The sequence below is a fragment of the Leptonychotes weddellii genome, chromosome 3, assembly GCF_054177405.1.
Source record: "Leptonychotes weddellii isolate Sample4059 chromosome 3, ASM5417740v2, whole genome shotgun sequence".
NCBI classification, from domain to species: Eukaryota; Metazoa; Chordata; class Mammalia; order Carnivora; family Phocidae; genus Leptonychotes; species Leptonychotes weddellii.
In genome coordinates, this window is record NC_138371.1 from 160,670,086 (window position 1) to 160,691,350 (window position 21,265).

At 41.6% G+C, this 21,265-nt stretch overlaps 1 protein-coding gene across 1 annotated transcript in view; it reads left to right on the forward strand.

Moving 5' to 3' along the window:
* Positions 1-2,713: 2,713 nt before the first annotated feature.
* Positions 2,714-21,265, forward strand: part of GPC6 (glypican 6) — a 1,026,790-nt gene continuing 1,008,238 nt past the window's right edge. The window contains exon 1 of the mRNA XM_081815107.1: positions 2,714-3,549. Coding sequence (XP_081671233.1) covers positions 3,390-3,549 — 160 coding nt within the window. The 5' untranslated portion in view covers positions 2,714-3,389. The remainder of the gene's footprint in view (positions 3,550-21,265) is intronic.

A 21,265-nucleotide genomic window follows, 5' to 3' on the forward strand; every position in this document is an offset into this window, starting at 1 on the left:
ATGATTCATCCTTTGGTGCTGGCACAATGCCCCCAGATGCAATCAGACTTAGGGTAGGAAGGAAGAGCCCTTGACCATGAAATAGATCATGGGCTGCTCTGCTTGCCTATTAACTATGGCTGCTCCTAAAGACTTAGTTTTTTTCCCTCTACAACTCAAAGTCTCTGAGATTCCATTCATCTTATGCCCAGAAGGGGTTGTGAAAAACAGCTGGGATATAAAAATGGTGTGTAAACAACAATCTTATTGTCCTAATAAAGATATCATATTTTCCCAATGAGACTCACATTTTTAAAATAAGTCTTCATAATTATTTTGGGTGTGTGTGTGTGTGTCTTGAACCAAAGAACAAATCATGCTAATCTTTTCTGCAAAATTTACCTTCATCTTCTTTCTGCTCACTACCCTCCTATTCTGGTCACAATCTCTTGAAATCTTTACCATTATGGCAGAACTCTATGTGTTTCTCTTTCTTAGCTTTCTCTTGTTTCTCTGTGCTTGCTTCCTCTGGTTTGATGTTCTTCAATGTCCTAACTTTTTTCCATTACATACAATATAAACAATACTGCTAGAGTTCGAGGTCTTTGGCTAAACTTTTTTTTTTTCCTATCTAAACCAAATGCCAACTTCTTCTTAATAATATGAGCTCTCTTCTTTTTAGTTTCTTCTATGAACTTGCATGTCATTCAGTGTTCATTCCAATACCTCATGTAGGCTGTGCTGTTGCCCTTAGCTGGGAAGTTTGACTTTGCCCCTCTTACACCATTTCAAACAGTGCTGAATTACCCAACAAGTGGGCCAAGTAGGTAAGGGTACCTTACCTACCAGTAATGTAAGTTACTTAATTCTTTGGTCTGAGTAGAGTTCACAAACCTACTCTGCATTGTTTCACCCTCCTGATGGCATTAAAGTACTTTATTTATGCTTGATTAAGTTATAATTCTTTCCATATACTAGCCTTGCCATAACTCCTAAGGTCATTTTATAAGTGTAGGAACTATGTACAATAACCTAGTTCTGTATAGCTGCATTGAATGCTCCTTAAATACTTAATGATGCATCGATTTTTAAATAATTTAAACCACTTATACTATGTTTTTACCCATTCTTCCTCCACCTCCAACATCTTTTTTATTGCATTTACCCCTTGCTCAGGAGTGTACAATGCTTATCACCTGGCAATGATAGAAACAGAAGTTCGAATGAAGTCATGTCAAATCATAGAAATAATGACTTGGTTACAGCAATTTCTAATCATACCCATCTTATCCTTTTCCCACAAAGAGTAGATTTTGTTCTCATCTTGATTTCAGACTTGGAGGAAAATGAGTTCAGTGACTTAAGGTCAAACAGCACAATATCATGAAGACAAAAATTGTGTGAAAAATTTGAGAGAAAAACGTGTATGTGACTGTTGTTTTCAGAAAGAAATGTTTAGCTATGGAGTTTTGAAGAAGAGAAAGTCAATTTGTAAACAAGTCAGCCTTATATTTTTAAGCATTTCCATGGCTTACATGCGGTTGTATCTTATACTTGAGTTCCTTTTCAGTGGAGCAAGAGAGGAGGAATTAATCAAAGAGAGGAAGAAGATGCACCTAACATGTTGTGATGATAACAAATAGAATGACTTAAATTTCATGATTCATTCTGGTCATTAACAGCCATTATTAGAAAAACATCTGCATGTGTGGCTTTATAGGGGAGCCCCATACAACTGGACATTACCCTATAGTAATTTTTGAGTAATGTGCTGGCCTAAATACATTTGACCATGGAAGTGAGTAAGCATTATCTTTTTTTTTTTTTTTTTGTCATGGATTTAATTACCTTAGTAGTTGCAGAAGCTTTGGGTCTCCACACCAGCTCCTGCTTAGCAGAGTTCATTAACATAAGAAAGTCAATAAGAAATTAGCCTACCCTGAATTTTCATTTTTATTCCATTTCACAAAACTTGAGTGTAAGATGGGAAGAAAGTGAGTCGATTCCCCAGTGGAGAATTCTGTTAACTTGGAAGAAAATGTTTAAGTCCACTATGTGAGATTGGGGAGAGGGAAGGAAGAAATCACTCTCCTCCCTAGTATCTTCCTTCGTGCACCCCACTGACCCCTGCTCTCTCATTTTTCCATTGCTTCCCTGTTGTGTTTCTTCTTCTTAGCTTTCCTGTTCCTTCACACACTAGAATCTAAGCATACGGATTTCTGATCCAAGATTATGTAATACTTGAAATTAAAAAGGGTGAAATTTATGAGTCCAAAATCAAAAATTAAAAAAATATATATATATACATAATAAAAAACTACTGGTCCCCGTGTGCACAAACTGTCTTTAGAAAATAAAAAACAAAGCCAAACAGAAATGAGACCATTAATTACAACGATGATTGTGCTCTGAATGTCAGGGGTTCCCCATATGGTTATTTCTACGCGGGCTTTGTGTTTCAGTAGGTCATAAATTGTTGCTCATATTTAGAGAAACAATTGGAATTGCGTGGTCCTTTCGGTCCACAAAAGCATAGTTTAATACCACGTATGTTAATGACTTAAAATATTTCGTCTTTCTAGATTACTTACTTAAGTCATTAAAGGAAACGTTTCGGATCAGTATGAAGGATGTGAAGGGAGTGAGAAAACAGAACCGCTTCCTTTTTTCCCTTTTTCTTCTACCCAGTAGCAAGAGATCCAGTCCAGGTTTTGCCTTTGACTCTGCCTCTGAATTTCGGCTGTGCTCAGTGTAGCACGTTTCTGTCCCCTCCTTTCTCCTTCCCTCTAGCCTCCAGTGTCTGTCTCCGGGATTTCTCTCTTCCTATTTCAGGAGGACTCTCACAGGCTCCTTCAGCCTGTGTGAAGCTGAGGTTTCCCCTGGATCCCGTTTATCCCCAACACATACCTCCACGCACACGCGTCCCCAAGAACCCGCGCTCGCCCCCAAGCACACACTCGCACTCGCCTGTCCACCTCCCTCTCCGGGAGAGCCGGCGCGCGTTCCCACCTTCGCCGCACGCTCGGGCGAGCCGAGCTCGCAGCGCTCTACGATTCTGCGGCTCGGAAGTCGGATCGCGGCTCTGAACCCCCATGGTGGTTTTTTAAACATTTCTTTGCCTCCTCTCCCTCGTTTTTTATTGCACCGTTTTCGACCTGGGGGGCTAGAGGAGCAAGGCGGCTGCTTCCCCAGCCAGCCCTGGTTGGCTTGCCATCCTCCATCTGGCTTATAAAAGTTTGCAGAGCGCAGTCCAGAGGGCTGCGCTGCTCGTCCCCTCGGCTGGCGGAAGGGGGTGACGCTGGGCAGCGGCGAGGAGCGCGCCGCTGGCTCTGGCGGGCTTTCGGCTCGAGGGGCGAGGTGAAGAGCGCACGGGCCCTGGGGTTTACCGAGCTGGATTTGCACGTTGCACCATGCCTTCTTGGATCGGGGCTGTGATTCTTCCCCTCTCCGGGCTGCTGCTGTCCCTCCCAGCCGGGGCGGAGGTGAAGGCTCGGAGCTGCGGCGAGGTCCGCCAGGCGTACGGTGCCAAGGGATTCAGCCTGGCGGACATCCCCTACCAGGAGATCGCAGGTAAGCGCGGGCGCGCGGCCCCGTAGGCTGCAGCCCTCGGCGGCCGTCCGTCCCCTGGGCCGCCCCGGCGCCCTCCTTCTTCCCCCTGTTGCTGAGTTGTTGGGTGTTCACTTTCTGTCAGGGCTCTCCCGGACGCCGGCGGATGCTCCGGCGGCTGCTCCCGCGGGGAAGGTGTGCGTCTCAGCTGCCTCATTGTGTGCACACGCGGGAGCGCTCGCCCGCCCTCCCTCGGCTCTGGCGCCCTTGCGCCCCCTTCGTTGTGGGCTCGGGCAGGGCGGGCCAGGGAGCCCGGGACACCCGGGGGCGGTTGCGGCGCGAGGGCAGGTCGCCGAGCGGGGCGCCCACCCCGCGGCTCTCGCTCAGGCAAACTTGGAAGAACTGCGGCCGCAGTTTGCCCAGCGCCACAGTCTGAGTGGCGCCTTCCCCACTCCCGCCCTCGCGCCGGCGGGGGCGGTGGAGAGACGCGGAGGGCTCCCCTCGCCGCTCGCTCCGCTCCCCGGATCCTTCCGGGAGGCAGAGCGCACGGCGCCCGGGCAGGGGGCCGGCGAGGCGGGGCGACACCACCAGGGGGGACCCGGCCTTCGGACGTCTGCAGTTCCCGGCTGGTTTGGGGAGTTCACGGGCTGCCAGTTTCGGGCTTGGGGCGGGCTTTCGCGTTACGGGTCCTCAGTGCTTTCCCGATTGCGGTTGGTCACTCGCGGTTCGGGGGACACCCCCGGCACCCGGCGCGGCGCCCGGGCCTGAGCGTGATCTCGCCCGCCCGCCTGTTCTCAGAAGCTGCGCCAACTTAAGCGGGTGGCTCACTAGTGGGTTTGTCCCGGCGTCCCCGGACCCCGCGTGCCGGGCCACGAGCATTCCTGCCCCGAGAGCTCGAGAGCCCCCACCCCCTTTCTCGGCGCCAGTGTGTGGATAGCTCTCGGGCTGCAACAACTTGCGCAGCAGCCCGAGTGCGTGTTTTCCGGCTCTTAGCTCCAACCGAATGGGGAGCTTCTCTGGGGCTCTGTGAATGAAACGTGTCGGGGAGAGATAATCCTGTGGCTGCGAGAGAGCACAGCTGAGGGAGGCAGAGAGAGGCCAGGAGATGCTGCGAGGGCGCGGGCTGCTCAAACCCGGCCGTTGAAGTCCTCGGTGACCTCAGATGGTCAAATCAAAACGCTGCATTTCACCAGCCTCTCTGCGTTTCGCCAGAGCTGGTCGCCGAGTGAAAGCTTTTTGCAGATATCTTAAAACATCATAGTTTCGATATGTAATGCAGTTGCTGTTTTATTACGGTTGATCTACAGACTCTACAAGTGAAGGTTTTTACTTATACCGAAATGAACACATTTATAGAAATTTAGGCATGGGGGGGGAGCCCATACACACGCTAACAGCGCCGAGCATGATACACAGGGAGCCTTTTTCAATTCTGAGCCAGACGTAGCCAGACTCTGGTGAGTCGGAGGCGGAACCTGTGGTGAATTACAAGACTACTTTTCTATCCCTGTCACTTCTTCTCCCTTTTCCAGAACTCCCTAATTTGTTAATCAGTGAATAGAGAGCTACTGCCCCCACAGCTCCTTAAGTTTCTTAACTCTCCTTCCCCTTTGTCTACTGTTATTTCATTCTTTTTAATTAATTGATAAGGATCAGCTTTGCTTTTTTCTCCTCCCCAAATCTCAGGGAATTCAACTTTTAAAGGTTTTATAGTGTGACTCACTACTTCTAGGAACTTTTTCTCCTCTAATCTGGGCTTTTTCAAATTGTATCTTTTAAACACACAGATATTTCACAGCATGATTTCAGATATGATATCTCAGAGAAGAAAAATAGTTAAGTATTTTTAAATTGCTTCAGTACTCTTTAGTGGATTATGGGACTTTCAGGAGGCTGGACTTCATCCTTAGCTTGATGTGAATCTCCTTAATATCAAAATGAAGGTTTTCAGGGTAAATTTCTATACTCACCATTTACCTTCCTGAAAACATTTCCAGTGGTTAAAATAAATCCTTTAGATTTTTAACTACAGGGTTCCCCACCGTTTTCCCTCCACCTCTTGACAATTACAGTGTTCACTAATTAGCTGTTAAGTTCTAAAACGTGCACTTTTGTTAAAATCACTTTCTAGGACTAAGGGTACTGTTGACTTTGTCTTAACCCTGGTGTGCTTTGATGCTGGTGGAAATGATCAAGATACAGGTCACTGTGGGGTCAGAGGCACATCTGATAGGGAAACAAATGAAGTAAAAGGTAATTGTGTATGTATATATATATTTATGTGTATATGTGTAATTTTTTTAAAGTGAACTACTTAATGCTACATGTTGTTGGAATAATCGCTTAGGAAAGCTGTCCCATTATTAAATGAAAACACTCATATGCTCTTCCCTAGTTCCTCATACTATTTACATTTCATTATCTAGTATATGGTGGTTATCCTTTCTTTAAACTCCTTTTGCATCCTTTGCCTTGTTTGGATTTTTAATGGTTTGCTTGAGAAATGGCGTATGCCATCAGTCTGCCAGGGAACATGAATTTTAAAGCAACTGCTGTTCATAATTTAGATTCATGAGAGCTGTTTCTAATTGAAAGATATTTGCAGGTAGCTTGCCTGGTAAAATAACTGAGAAGTAATAAGGACATTATGTTTCATCATGACATTATTAAAGTTTTACTCAGAACTCACAATTGTGAAATAGTGTTGCCCTTTCCTATTCTAGGATAAAAGGGAGTTCTTCAAACTCAATAGATGAGGGGCTGTGATGGGTAATATATAAAGTTATGCTCTCAGAGAGTGCTTGGGAGGCCTTTAAGGGGCAGGTTGCACCATTAATCTTCACTCAGCCCTGATCTTAAGCCGTCCCAGGCAGATCAGATAGACTATCCGTCCTTGTTTGAAAGATCTCCAAAGGAGAAGACCCAGGAGCCCCACTCAGCCATCCATTCTAATACTTAGTAATTCTTGTGGTATCAAAATGTTTCCAGATAACTAGCCCAAAGCCTTCCCAGTGTGCTTACTTATTTTCTTCTGTTCTATCTTCTGGGAAGATACTGAGCAGTGGATCATCAAGTTCTTTGTTAGGAATGTTATTTTGATCAAAGGTAGGTATGAAACATTCCAGTCTTTTCTTTGAGCATCCATAATATTATCTCATTTTCCAACCCAACTCATCTTGATGGCTCTAAACTTCTAAAAGAACTCAACAACTGAAAAGAGTATCTGCTTGAAAGACTGGGCAATTCAGAGAATGTTGTTTTATGCTTACTGTGTCACTATGCCTTGAGCCTCCTTGGAGTCATTAATTATAACTCCTTGTAGCTGACTAATGGTGACTTATTGGCCTTCATGCCCACGTTTTTTCATTAGTTATCTAATTCAGCTGTATTTAACAATCCCTTATTTGGAAATTACTACAGGCCGAGCACCTGTTTAAAAACATTACCTGCTTCTAAAACATTAGATACTGCCTTATTGACTCCTTTTAATAATTTTGTAGATACCATCATAATCCCCATTTTATAGATGAAAAGACTGAGCAGCAGAGAGACTCAAATAGTTAACTTGCCCAAGGATGACTCAGCTAGAAAGTGGTGAGGCTAGAATTCCAACTCAGGAGTTCTGACTCCAGGTACCAGAGTCCTAGACTTAATCCTGCCTCCTGCCATTCTGTATTTGTTGAATGAATGCGTGCAAAATCAATTCTTTCTTCATCTACTAGGTACCTAGCCTGGTATTATCAATTACCATATGTATTCCCTCACAGTTTGTGCTGAATATTTTTCTATTTACTTGCAACATCTATAATTTTTCAAAATCACTTTGAAATTTATGTTCTCAGGAATTAGCCATGCTACCATCACTAAATTGATCATGTATTTATGTGTTTTCCCGATTTTTTTTTTATTGTACCTCTGTAGCTATATAAAAGATGGAAACTAAAGAATACGTATTGGTATTTTTCAGTATACCAGGCCTGCATGAATAATGGGTTAGTGCAACAAAATTTGCTATAGGAAGTTATCATAGGGGTAGAGGGAGGAGGGAATTTATCTTCATAGATTAGGAAAAAATATAATTGTTTTCGCAGTATTTGTCCCTTTTTGTGTCTCAGGTGTTTTGAGAGCTGGGCTACAGGTGGATATTAAAGCATTAAGCTCTTTCCCATCTCTTGAATATGAATTTATCTCTAAAAATACTCTAAAAATCTATCCCAAAATCAAATTAAGAAAATATTCTCTTCTACTGTGCTGATATACCAGTGACTTTTTTCAGTCCTTCTTTATTGCTTTCAAATTTCAGGATATGTAATGCTTCATTTTACCTGATCTTTGTCCAACAGTCCTTTCCTTTCTTTGGTGGGTTTCCCAAGGAATCTGTCCTCCCTCCCTCTGTTCCCTCAGCAAACTGACTTATTTAATACATTCACCATTAACACAAGTTTTTTATCAGTTTGTATGTAGCTATTACATTAACATAAACAGAAAAACAGTGTTTGGTAACTCTTACTCTTTTATAGACACGTTAAATATCCTACTTTGAAATAAATTATTTAATTTCCATTTAACTGCTTCAAAGATTTCTGATTTCTTTGCCCTCTCTTGAGTTAGCTGATGTCTTTAAAATCCTTTTGAAGAACAGTGTGAGAGGTATAAATGAGTTAGCTGAACTTCATTTTTTTTTTTTTTTTTATGATTTGTCGAGTCACTAGATTTCTAAAAGAATCCCATTAATTCCAGGTATCAAGGCAATCTAAAATCTGGGCTATTAGGAGTGCCACTTGTTAAACTCTTGATTTCAGAATTAATTTTAGAATGATCCTTGCAAACAGAGCTATCTTAGCTGATTTAATTAGAGGATAATATGTCATCATTGAGAACAAGAGTTCATTTGACTTGACTTTTTTACATAAAACTCACATCTTTTAACTGTGCCACATGGTAATTGCTGGTGAGTAGAAATGTAGGCTGCTATCAAGTGATTTAAAATATACAGCATTATGTCCTTTAAAGTATTATAATATAAACATTATGTCATAATTTATGTAAGAGTGTGACTAATTAATGTCCTTTTACAATTATGGGTGAGTTTTATGAACACTTACAAAATACAAAATTATTGAGTCCTTTAAACCAAATGACCTACAATTCAGTCACTAGATTTGTATAGAAATATGAGTTTAGGATAGAAATTGTATTAAGGGAATTGTTGATAAAATTGTTTATTAGCTTAAAGCCTACCAAAGTAACGTCTTTAAGACTGCTTTTTCCCCCTTAATTCACATCTCTCAAAAGACTTCTAGCAAGGCCAGTTGTCTTGACAGTTTAAACAGAATACTGAATATTCTTTTAAACTTGGTGCTTATATCTCTTTGCAGACCAAATTCTGCTCTATTAAATTCTTTAGCTGGCACATAATTCTACTTTAAGTGGTTTCATAGACTTCTTCAGTATTAATCAGTTTTCAGTTATTTACATGATACTCTTTGAAAGTGTAACTGACTCACTGGGATGCCATATCTGTAAATAAAAGGTTTCATAGCACTAAGTCTTGGGTAAAGGTTTAAAATTCTAATAATCCTGAATGGAAGTACTTAAGAGTTTTTAATAACCTTGGATGAAAAATATTTTTTAAACAAATGTACCAAAGAAAAATAGAAACTTGATTCCATATTTAAACATTATCCAGGTTACTGATTTATTTTTATATTTCATTCTCTATTTCCTTTAGGTTTTTTTTTTTTTTCCATTCATCCAATAAATATTTCTTGTATACCTATGATGTGTAATTCACTTTGCTAGGTGCTATGTATAGGGCCTCTGGATTTTAATCCCAGCAGGGAAGCAGAAATTAAGGGCACCATTTACAATGAATGGCTGAGATTATGACAAGCCACGAAAGCATTTAATAGGAGCATCTGATCTCATCACAACATCTGGGAATGCTTCCTTGAGGAAGAGCAATGAGCAATAGGCTCTGAAGCATGAGTACGTGGTTAGTACTGTATGGTTAGAAGACCCTGAAAGCATGAGAGGACTTTTAGAACCTGGGGAAAACAGCGGTGAATGGAAAGCCCCATGAGACTACGGGAGAGCCTGTGGGCCAGGTTAATACACTGTCGAAAGATGGCCCATGCATGTTGGGCTTATGTGGTTTACCTTTTCACTGCAAGTATGGACCCCTAGCTCTAAATTAACCTGTGGGTGCTAAACTCAAGTTTTTAAACATCCGGTTGTTTTAAACACAGCCCAAAGAAAATAGACTTTTAACCATTTAAAGCCTGTCTCTTTTGTGTACCCTGCAAAACTGCATAAGGCCTGCTGGTCATTTATAGGCTGAATCTGGGACCTAAAAAACTCCCAAGTTGCTGCCCTCTCCACCCTGTGGCTGAGCAGCATAGCCTAGATACTTAATTCCCCTCCCCTCTCCTGGGAGATCCCTGAACCTCCTCCCCTTCTGGTCCTGGCTCCTCTGTTATGTCTGTCAGACCTCAAGCAATGAGGCACTTCCCCTCCCATGCAGCCTGTCAAGTGCCATCAAATTAAAGCTCTCTGTGTCCTGCTGCCACCTCCTGGTCCTGTCTCTTGCCTTAACAGCCCTGAACTCCCTGGAGCTCCTGCAGTGACCTTGGTTGGCCTTCAGCCTCCAGCAGTGAGAAGCTATTGAAGAAGTGTTCCAATCAGGATCGGACTTGATTTGAAATGTTACTTTGATGGCTCTGTAGAGAATGGATTGCAGGGGCGTGAAAGCAGATACAGAAACAGGAGGAGATGGTAGCTTGAACTAGAGTGGTGACTGGAAAGGGAATGAAGTAGAAAGCAAGAAATATTTAGGAGCTAACTGAAATAAGTCAGACTGAGAAAGACAAATACCAAATACTGTAGGATGTCACTTACATGCAGCATCTAAAAACCAAAATGAACAAACAATACAGAATGCAGATTCATAGATGCAGAAGACAGATTGATAGTCGCCACAAGGGGGGGGATTCTATGGTAAAGGGGATGGAGCAGTACAAATATATATTATAAAATAAGTCATGGGGATGTAATATAGTGCATGGGGAGTATAGTCAAGAATATTATATTAACTTTGTATGGTGATGGATGGTAACTAGACTTATTGAGGTGATCATTTTGCAATGTATACACAGGTCAAATCACTGTGTTGTGCACCTGAAACTAATACAATATTGTAGGCCAATTATACTTCAATTAAAAAAAGAAATATTTAGGAGGTAAAATTGATACAACCAACAGACTACAAGTCAATCAAAAGTGAATCACTGAACATCTACCATGACTATCAACTGGCATCTGTGTACGTGAAAGAGAGGGAGAGATTGAGAGAGAGAATCAAGCATCCCAGAAACATTCATTGAGTTTACAAGGCCATGTAAATAACTATGACATAGTTATGTGTGCTTTTCAGTGGAGACGAAACTCAATATCATAAAACCAGCACGGCATTGTTAAGAGTATCAATGTGGCTGAGAGAAAGGGATTTCCCAGATAGGGTAGGGTGAGATGTTAACTCTCAGAAAGTAAAGAGTTATCAAAATATATGTAATCAGCTGCGCCATTTTGAAACTTAAGTCAAAGTTTTTGTCCTATGGCAGCGTTAAAAAAAAAACCCTAAGATTTTTACCAAGATGAAGAATTAATTAAATTGTTACTTCAACATTTCCTAATATTTAAACAATGCTATGTCCATGGCTTAAGGACCAGATTCATCATTACTGGTTGTAATGATAGGAGTCAAAAAAGGAAGAGACTTAGACCTTGCCGAAAGGAAGAGGTAAAATTTAACTGGGAGTATATTATTCAGGGATCTTGAATACAACCAAAGCAATAGGATATATACATACAGGTATATATATGAGGAGATTTATTATAGGAGTTGGCTCTAGAGGTTATGGAGGCTGAGAAACCCCATGATCTGCCATATGCTGGCTGGAGACCTAGGAGAGTAGAGGTGTAATTCAGTCTGACGCTGAAGGCCTTAAGTGGGGTGGGGTACTGGTATAAGTCTCAGACTCCGAGGCTAGAGAACCAGGAGCTCTCATGTCCCAGTGTAGGAACAGATAGATGTCCAAGCTAAAGAAGAGAGAGAGAGAGAGAATTTGTTCTTCCTCCACCTTTTTGTTCTATCTGGGCCTGGATGGATTGGATGATGTTCCCTTACACTGGTCACTCCTGCTACTAAATCAAATGCTAATCTCTTCCAGAAACATCCTCACAGATGCACCCACAAATAATGTTTTACCAGCTATCTGGGTATCCCTTAGGTAGGTCAAACTGACATAAAATTAACTGTCACAGGGACTTGAATGATGGGTAGCATTTGACAAACAGCCATGAAAGAAGAAGGCATTTGGGGTTAAATTTTAAGCAAAGTAGTACATGTGGAGGATACTACAGAAAGGGATCAATTAAGAATTTGTGAGACATAAATATTGAACAAATACGGTGGGGTTGTATTTTTTGATGGACCTTGAAAACCCTTGGTTTTATGTGGCAGGAAGTAGGTCATCATCCTAGGTTCTTAGCAGTGAAGTGACAAGATGAAAGTATTGATTTTGATGGGTCAAGCACTATAATCAGGATGGAATAGAGAGGAGATCATTAACGTCCCAGGGGGAGGGAAGGAGGATAGCCAGGGGGCTGATTGAGATACTAAAGCATGAGATGCCAAGGGCCAATATGAGGTTAAGAGGTGAGAAGAGGGGTGAATGAGGTCATCAGAGAAGAGGCAACATTAAATAGCAAAAAAAAAAAAAAAAACTTAAAAAACTTTACTCCGCTACTTAGAAGTTCCAATAAAAAGGGTTTCAAGAAGACAAGCCATTGAAACACTTGCCTGAAATCACCTGTGTCATTTAAGATACTTTTGGCAGCCGTCACAGAAAATCCTGAATTGGCTGGCGTACCCATTCAGGGAAAACCATCATTTCACCTAAGTTCCAACCCAGAACAGCTTACGATGGAGGAAAGTGGGAAGTTAACACTATCACCGGGCTCCATTATGGAAGCAAGATGGCTGCTGGAGTACTAAGAGTCAAAGCCTCATTATGATGCCCAGAGGCACACAGTGGGGCTGTTGCTAACCATGTGTGTCTCCTCATTGTTGAGACAGACTAACTGTCGGAAGCCCCCCAGCAGATTTACCCACCTTCTCATTCCAGAATTGCTTCCTGTGCCCATGCCCTGAAGAGAAAGGAAAAGGGCCATAGCTGTTGACTTGGACTAGTCATGGTTACTCCCTCACACAGGGGCTGATGTCTTCCTTCCTTAAGTATATGGCCACTGAATTGCTTGGCCATCTTCATAAGAATCCCCAGGAATTGAGGAGTAATGGAGAAATTCAAAGTAACTACTTAGATTGAATTAATTAGGTAGTTGGCATTTTTGCTTATTAAGTCCAGTGTTCTCAACTCCAGCCAGCAGTGAGCTGACACATAGCAATTGGCTTTCAGGAGGGTAGGGTGCGGGGAGACCTGATTTGTAGCATTTGCCAGTTTCTGTGGTATAGAAATGTTCCCACCATGACAGATTTCAAGCTACTAACAGTTGAACAACCAGCTGACAAAATTCCTGAAAATTTACCTGTTGGCTCTTTTGAGTTGGAAAGAGCCAGGGCTATCCAGGAGTCATGTGAGATACTAAAAAATAATACTTATACTTGGGTTCCATCTTTAAATACTCTGATTTAATTGATCTGAGGCAGGGCACTCTTTTTCCTGTCTTCCTCACTCCCTTCTTCCCTTTCTTTCTTTTTCAGTTTTCCCAAGTATTTCTGATGTGCATCCGGGGAAGGGAACCAGTTAGCTAAAGCTATGCTTCATAAACTTGATCCTGCATCAGAATTACTGGAGGGCTTGTTAAACACAAATACCTGGACCCCACCCCCAAAGGCTTTGATTTAGTCATTCCTGGGTGGGGTCTGTAATTTGCAGGGCTTTATTTGTTTTTGTTTTTGTTTTTTAACAAGTTCCCAGGTGATGCTGATGCTGTTGGTCCAGGCACCATCTCTGGAGTCTCTGGGTGTATTCACTGTGGTTTTAAATACGGTTTTTTGTCAGGGTGGACAGTAAAATTTGGGCAATGATTTCTGTTATTTCTCATCTTGATCATAGGTAAGAATCCTAACCGAGAAAGTGCCTCTATTTCAAATTTTGCCCGCCCCTCCTCCCCCTCCCCATCGCCTCTGCCTTCTTTCAAATGCTTACTTTGGCCACTAGGGGGACTAAGGGAAAGAGAGTGATTGGATCAGTTCAATCTGTAAGTATCTCTGTGTGGAACAAAAGGGACCCAAATCAGTGGCAAGCACACAGCTGCAGGAGTTGGAGAGAACTTCAGCATTGCTTTAAAGGGAACTGGGAAATGTTTTCCGCTTCTTTTTCTACAGGATCTTTATTATTCTTTGTTAATATGGCAGGCTTTCTTTGGGTATGTGACTTGTTTTGGGGAGTCCTATTTAGAACATTTCTGGTAAAGAGCATGCCATCTTCCTACTCCCCTCTTTGAGCTGTTTTTCCTGCACTAGTCTCCCAAATGCAGATCTAGCTATTTTTTTCTTGACCTCTAGACTCCTATGCAAGGAGACTACATTTAGAGCTGGTCAGTCTTCATTTTATACACATTTAATTAAGGATGTAGCATAATACATTCAGGGCATGCACATCTGTGTTCTGTAGGCTTAATCAGCTCGTGTGTTTGCTCCTTATTACAGTTCTTGGATTTCTTGAGAAATTGGCTTCCTCTCTTTGTGCCCCCAGGACAGTGGAGATTAACAAGGGCCACTGCTCCTCAGCTGAATTTCAGGGAACTAGAGGTGTTTCCTCTTAAGGTTGCAGTGAGGTTGAGACAAATATTTTCTTTGCAAAGAAAGCACTTTGAGGTCTTCTTTTTAAAAAAGATGAATACTTTTCAATTTGTATTTTCTTAATGGGTCAGCATAGCTCAAAGTCAATAGAGTTTTTGAAATGAACTTGAAAAAAGCCACTATGCTTTTAGATATTATAGATATTTTAAAATGAAAGGCCTTAGCTTTTTCCTGAAAAAGTTGGAAAATACTTTAAACAACTCTGGCTGTTTGCTTATCCTGTTTTCCTCTAAATCCCAATGATTGGGAGTTTTTAAAGCTTAAAAAATGGTGAAATTTAAAATGGCTGACATCTTTTTCCTTTTTTTACAGTAAAAGGTTTAACAAATGTTTTCGAAGAGTTTAAATGATCTTTGATATACTGGGAACTCGATTTGGAAAATAAGAATTTGTAATTCTGAAGTATTGGTAATTTGGAGATGTAGGATTCCTGAACATTCCTACTTGATCTATTACAACTTCTCCTCTAGCTATATATTTACGCTGAACTTAGGTAACATAGTTTACTGTTACTTTTATATTATCAAGTGCTAATGTGTGAAAGGCTTTTATTGTGCTTTTACTACTCATTTGATTATGTGGTATCTTATTTAATATTCTTTCATAGACTTGGGGGTATTTAGACATCATGAGGTCAAGTACTATGTTAAAAGCTTAGGCCAGTCTTTTTATATGACTGCAATAAAGAATATATTCATTTCACTTATATTACCACATGGCTCTCATAAAAGGTCAGTTTCAGTTGAATATAAAATAGGTTACAAATGGCAAATCTTATGTCATCAACAACAAAATTATTATGAATCATTCCTTTTCAATTGCTGTTTCCCCTCTTAAAAAAAAGTAACTTGAGGATTTCTTAAAATCAGAGATCCTCATGATATGTTTTGTACAATAGACATAAAAATTATATAAATTCTTTTTTCTCACTTGAGTCAAGAAAATATGTATAGAGTAATCACACCAAAATTCCAGTTGAAACAGCAAGTCAGGTGCAATCAGAGTTTCACAACAAAAAAGCCATATAATTGTACTTTTTCATTTTGTTGTTATATTAATTTACCAAATTAATTTTGAGTCAATTTCTCAGCCTGGATTATTGATGAGTAATATTATGGGAAGTTACATGCATAAATGTAAGTTGATTGCTATGATTTAAGAGTGGCAGTTTATTCTTACCCAGAACACGCTCAGTAAATTATAGGAAGGTTTTCGGCTTAACAAAGGGTTGAGTATATATAAAAATGTAGGTTGCAATGATCTTAATTCTAGGTGGTAACTAAGGTTGCGTTTTATAAGCGGAATGACAAATTCCTGTAGCTGAAAAACCTATAATGCATTTTAAAGGGAATTTTAACCTTTCTATCCATGAGTTTGTAAAGTACAACTCTTGACAAACCATCGTTTTACCTCCGAAATATTTATTTTCAAAAGTTATGACCTTGTATTTGAAAAAAAAAGTTTATAAATGCCCTATGTTCTGAAAGGCTTTGAAACAGTATTATTTGGGGAAAAAAAAAAAAATGAGCCTCACTCACAACTACTATAATCAGGGAAAATAGAAAAGATGGAATACACATCAGCCGGAGCAGCCTTCTCTCCATTGCATTTTCCTAAAGCCATCTTCATTCAGGGTGACGGTTCCGATTTTAACCTAATTAAGCATCAGAGAGAACCAGGGTCCTCAGAGATGAGCCTGAAGGTTCCTAGAAGTCCCATGCTGCTCCTTCCCTCCCAGGCGCTGCCGGGGAGCCGCTGTCCGGGACTTCTGGAAGGTTCCAGGGATGCCCAGAAGGAGGCTCTGCTGTGTAGTACCAGCCCGTAGGTGTGCCTACTTCAGCCACATTTCAGCCCCGTTACTGTGGAATTGATTTTCACGGCTCCTGACAGAAGCTGTTTTCAGCCCTTGAAAAGGCAGGAGCTGGGGCTGATACTCCTAAACACAAACAGCAGATTGCTCCATGGCTTTCATAGCCTTCGAGGTCTGTTACCTTAAGGTTCTAATGGCCTTTTAACAGTGTTTCCAGCTGAGCAGCAGATGTAAAGGATACCGAACATTGAAAGCAGTGTTCTTTTTTTTTCCTCCTCTCTGAAAGAATCATTTTTTTACAGATATTGTACTAACACCATATCCTAGGAACTATTCAACGGCATGTTAGATTTGAAACTCGGAACCAAACCTCAGATAAAGTATTGTCAGCCCCATACGTCTGCCACCTCACTGGGCTGTGTGTCCAGTGTTACCGCCCATCAGATCCTGTCACCAGTAGGAGGGGCCCATTTGATAGTATCTCGTCAGGGAAAAAATAATTAATGGAGCACCACAAAGCCTCTGAAGGTCCTTGTACTTACGTTAAGTCAATTCATTTTCATCCTAAACATTGCAGTGTGTTTTTGAAAACAATGCATTTAGCTTTAGGAATTATATCCAGGCCACCTTTGGTTTCCCTTTCTATTGTCTTGAGCGCTAGTTTTGTCTTTCTGTTGGTTAGGGTGTGATGAGATGTTTCCTGAATGGGGAGCTATGCTCTCCCTGCACAGTGAACTTGAAGGCCTTTAAGCTTTGGTCTGGGGAAGAAGGTTAGTATTTCAGTCTTGTGGACTTTTGGGGAAAAAGTCAAACATAACCGAAGAACACTTGTCGAATTGGACGTTTTTCCATTTTAAAATACTAGAGACATACAGGAAACAAACTGAGGCTTGCTGGAGTGGAGGGGGGTGGGAGGGATGGGGTGGCTGGGTGATGGACATTGGGGAGGGTATGTGCTATGGTGAGCGCTGTGAATTGTGTAAGACTGATGAATCACAGACCTGTACCTCTGAAACAAATAATACATTATGTGTTAATAAAAAAAATATTAGAGACATAGTATGCCTTTTGATTTTACTGAGGTCCAAGCACCGCTTGGTATTTCAACTTTCCAGTGGTAACTACACGAGGTAAGAGAAAAACAGCCATGCCAATGAGTCATCATTCCTCACGCCAGGAACTGGGCTGTTTTACAAGCTTTTGGAGGGCTCTTTAGGAAGTATGTGAACTGCCACCATTTTCTTCCCCAAAAGTTGAAAATATACATATGTGGAAACTCTGATGTGAACAAGCGATGTGAATAGACAAGCAATTTCTTTCCTTCTTGTTTTCTTCCTCTTTATCCTCCTACTCCCTCTCTTCTTCACACACATAACCCCTGGGGGGAAAAATAATTAGTGTGGTCTAGTTTAAATTTAGTGTGATCAGTTTCACTCTTCTAGGAGACACACATGTGGGCAGCCTGCTCTGGAGCTGTGGTTGAGCACAGCCTGGCTTTGGCTCCCAGCTCTATTACTTCGCCTCTGTTGTTTCATCTGTGAACAGGGATAATAACAGTCCCTACCAGTCATCACTGTGATTGTAGTAAATGAATAAACCGTTATAAAGCTCTCACAGTAGTGACTGGCATACGATGAAGGCTGTATACAGTTTTGAAGCCAATCAATCTCTTGATGAGGGTAGGGAGTAACAGGGGGAGAAAGGGAAAGAGTGAGTTTCCTGGGGCTCCTCCCGGCTCCCGGGCTTAGCTCGCCTGCTCTGTGAATGTCTGCGGTTGGTGTACTTTGTGATCTGCTCTTGTGCAACTTGGGAAGAAACTGGTAGTCCCCTTTCCTGGAGTACTCACCCTGACAGTGGTCTTTTCTGGCCCTGTAGGCCTCGAGAATCACTGGCTTGTTCTTCACCTGGCCTCTGGTCCCCCTGTAGCTTTGATCACCTGCTGTGGTGGGAGCACGAGAAGCCTTCTGGTCTGCAACTCAACCGCATTCTGAATCCATCCAGGAGCGCTCTGGAGACCACTGGGCCAGACTTGGGCCCGCTAGGTGTGGGTGTAGCCCTCTCTCTGAACATCTTTGCCTCCAAGTTTAAGGTCATTGCCAAAAGCCCGCCAGGCAATCTTTTTACAGATTCCAAAACAGATTTTGGGCTAGAAATCCCTCTTCCCTTTGGCTTTCCCGTATTGATGCAAAGCTCAGAGAGGAGAAACTGGGAAGTGTGGGGAGCCTCCCTGTGCCTCCCTCCTTCATACAGACCCTTGGGGAGCAGGGATGGGTTTGCCATCTTTTGTCTTCCTGGCTGGACCTCAAGCCCTTCCTCCAGGTTTGAAGACTTGTCTCTTAAAGAGATCAGGTAACAGACACCCATGGCTTTGGAGGGGGAAGTCTGTAAGAAGACAATAAATTAAGGGGCAAACAAAACTGAATCAGTGAAAGATTTGCAAAATATTATCCTCATTATATAGACAATATGGAGACTTCTGAAGAATCTCTCAAACATCTAGTGAACTGGGAATAACATAAATTCTTTGTTTATGTGGGAATCTTTGGGCTTTCTGGCAGATGGTGTCATATAGGAGCAAAAGGACTAATTCCTTGTTTTGTGCTTACTAATTGGTTATTTTGAAGTTTTCTTTACCTCCTTGAACCTCAGTTTTCTCCTCTATATAAAAGGGCAGTACTGGGGCATCTGGGTGGCTCAGTTGTTAAGCATCTGCCTTCAGCTCAGGTCACTGATCCCAGGGTCCTGGGATCGAGCCCCACATCAGGCTCCCGGCTCAGCGGGAAGCCTGCTTCTCCCTCTCCCACTCCCCCTGCTTGTGTTCCTGCTCTATCTCTGTCAAATAAATATATAAAAAAAAAATCTTAAAAAAAAAAAAAAGGGCAGTACTACAGCCTGGCTCATGATATTGTTCTTTGTGAGCCTGAAATGGCATAATGGCGTGTGAACAGCCTGACAGAGAGAAGTCTCCAGTAAATGTTAGCTCTCCTTTTCCCAATTCCCTCCTGACACATGTTTCATGATGAGAAATCTTCCTATTTCTTATTCAGGAGAGGAGAGAAACCTGGTAGGCTGTAATCCCCACTGTAAGACTTAGTCATTTTTAATTTCCTTTTATGATAAACTTCTAAGAGAGAAGCTCTAATAGAACGTTAAAAGGTGATCTTGAAATGCTGTTAAATGTCAAAAAGCAAATCTTTTAAAAACATTCTCTTTCTTTTCTCTTTGGCCGTCTTGGAACTGACTGTGAAACTTTTCTTTCATGCTGTTCTCACAAGTTCCTGTTGTGCATCCTGTCCTCAGAATGATAGATCTGATGCGTGGCTTTGATTATTTCACTTTGCTTAACGCAAGGGTTCTCAGACTTGAGTGTACATCAGAATTACCCAGAAGGCTTGTTCAAATGTGGGCTGCCGGGTCCCCTTCTGGGAGTTTCTGATTTGGTAGATCTGAGATGGGGCCAGTGCCCAGGTGATGCTAACGCTAAAGGTAACTAGGCCACACTTTGAGAACCACTGGATTCAAGTTTAAGCCTTAAACTATCAAAAGTCAGTTTAGTTCTCCAGTGGCCTGAGAATAAATACCCACCGCCTTGGTTTGACATTCAAGAACTGAAACTATCTTATTTAGTTCCAAGTGCCCTTCTAGAAATTTCTGTCTCATAAAATCTTTTTCACTCAACTTTTTTTTCTGTTCTCATTTCATTCGCTAATATCATGACAATGCTTGTTCTGTCCTTCCCAATTTTCTCTACCAACTAAAATGCAGTTTAGCTCAAATCACTCTTCATGTGTTTGTCCTAAGTTACCGAGTTCCTATTTTCTCCTTCTTGCCTTGCTTGTGTAGTGTTTGTCTATTCATTTGGTAATTAACCAAATTCTGCCTTCTCCTGACTCTGAAATTGTTGTCTTGTGTCCTTTAAAATGACTCACTTAATTTTTGTTTCCCAAATTTGCCCATGTGATATGTGGTAGCTGAGGGCACTTAAATGTATATTTGTACTTTCCAGAGCACAGTGTTTGAGCATAGTAGGTATTGAATAAATAACTGACTCCTCCCTGGTTGGAAATATAAAAAGACTTTTTTTGGTTTTTTTTGGCCAGGCTTTACTTAAAGACAACTGTAAGTAAGATCAAAATTAAATGGTGTAATATAAAGACACCCTTATATTTTCTTTGAAAGAGTGCAGCTGATAAAGTTATATTAGCCAAAGCCAGTGGAAATCAATTTGTGAAAGTATAGACCAGAGTTTATTGTGTGGAACATGCATTTTGTTGCTTTCACTTAATTTTAAAGCATACCATTTCTCTCAGTGAAGCCCCTACTGTATATAGGTATATGTCTATCAAAATGTTTTTTTTCAAAATGTGGCATATTTTAGCTATCACTGACAGCAATTTTCAAATGTCTGAAAAGATTAGGGAAGCTAAATGTAAAGAGTACTATAAATTGCAGTGACATTTCCTGGGAGATAAAGAAATTGATAGAGAGGAAAGTTAGTTTAAAAAGTCAGGCCTAGAGATAAAGCAATCAAATTGTACCACCTTTGGAATGATCTATTTCCGATGGAGGCTTTGAATAATAAATTGTGCCACCGGAATGCTCATAGGAGCCACTTGTAATTTTCTGAATTCCATTTTAAGCTGTTACCTACCCAGGCCCTCTTACTTAATGTATCAGTTCGGGTCAGTGAAAATTTATTTTTAATTACTTGGCTGAAGAACAGCACCCACAATTTCCCTGCCCTTGAGGCACACATAGAGTAGTAAAGACAGATACGTAGATAGTTTCTATATGATGTGGGGAGTGCTGTGACAAAGGCCCTGGGAGCCTAGAAGAAAGCAGGTGGAGGTTGAGGGCAGGTAGAAAAGTACTCCTTTGACAAATAATGCAAGATATGTTAAGAAAAAAAAAAGAGGAAGAGGAAGGTAGCGGGAGGGGAGGAATGAAGCGGGGGAATTCGGAGGGGTGGACGAACCATGAGAGACGATGGACTCTGAAAAACAGGCTGGGTGTTCTAGAGGGGAGGGGGGTGGGAGGATGGGTTG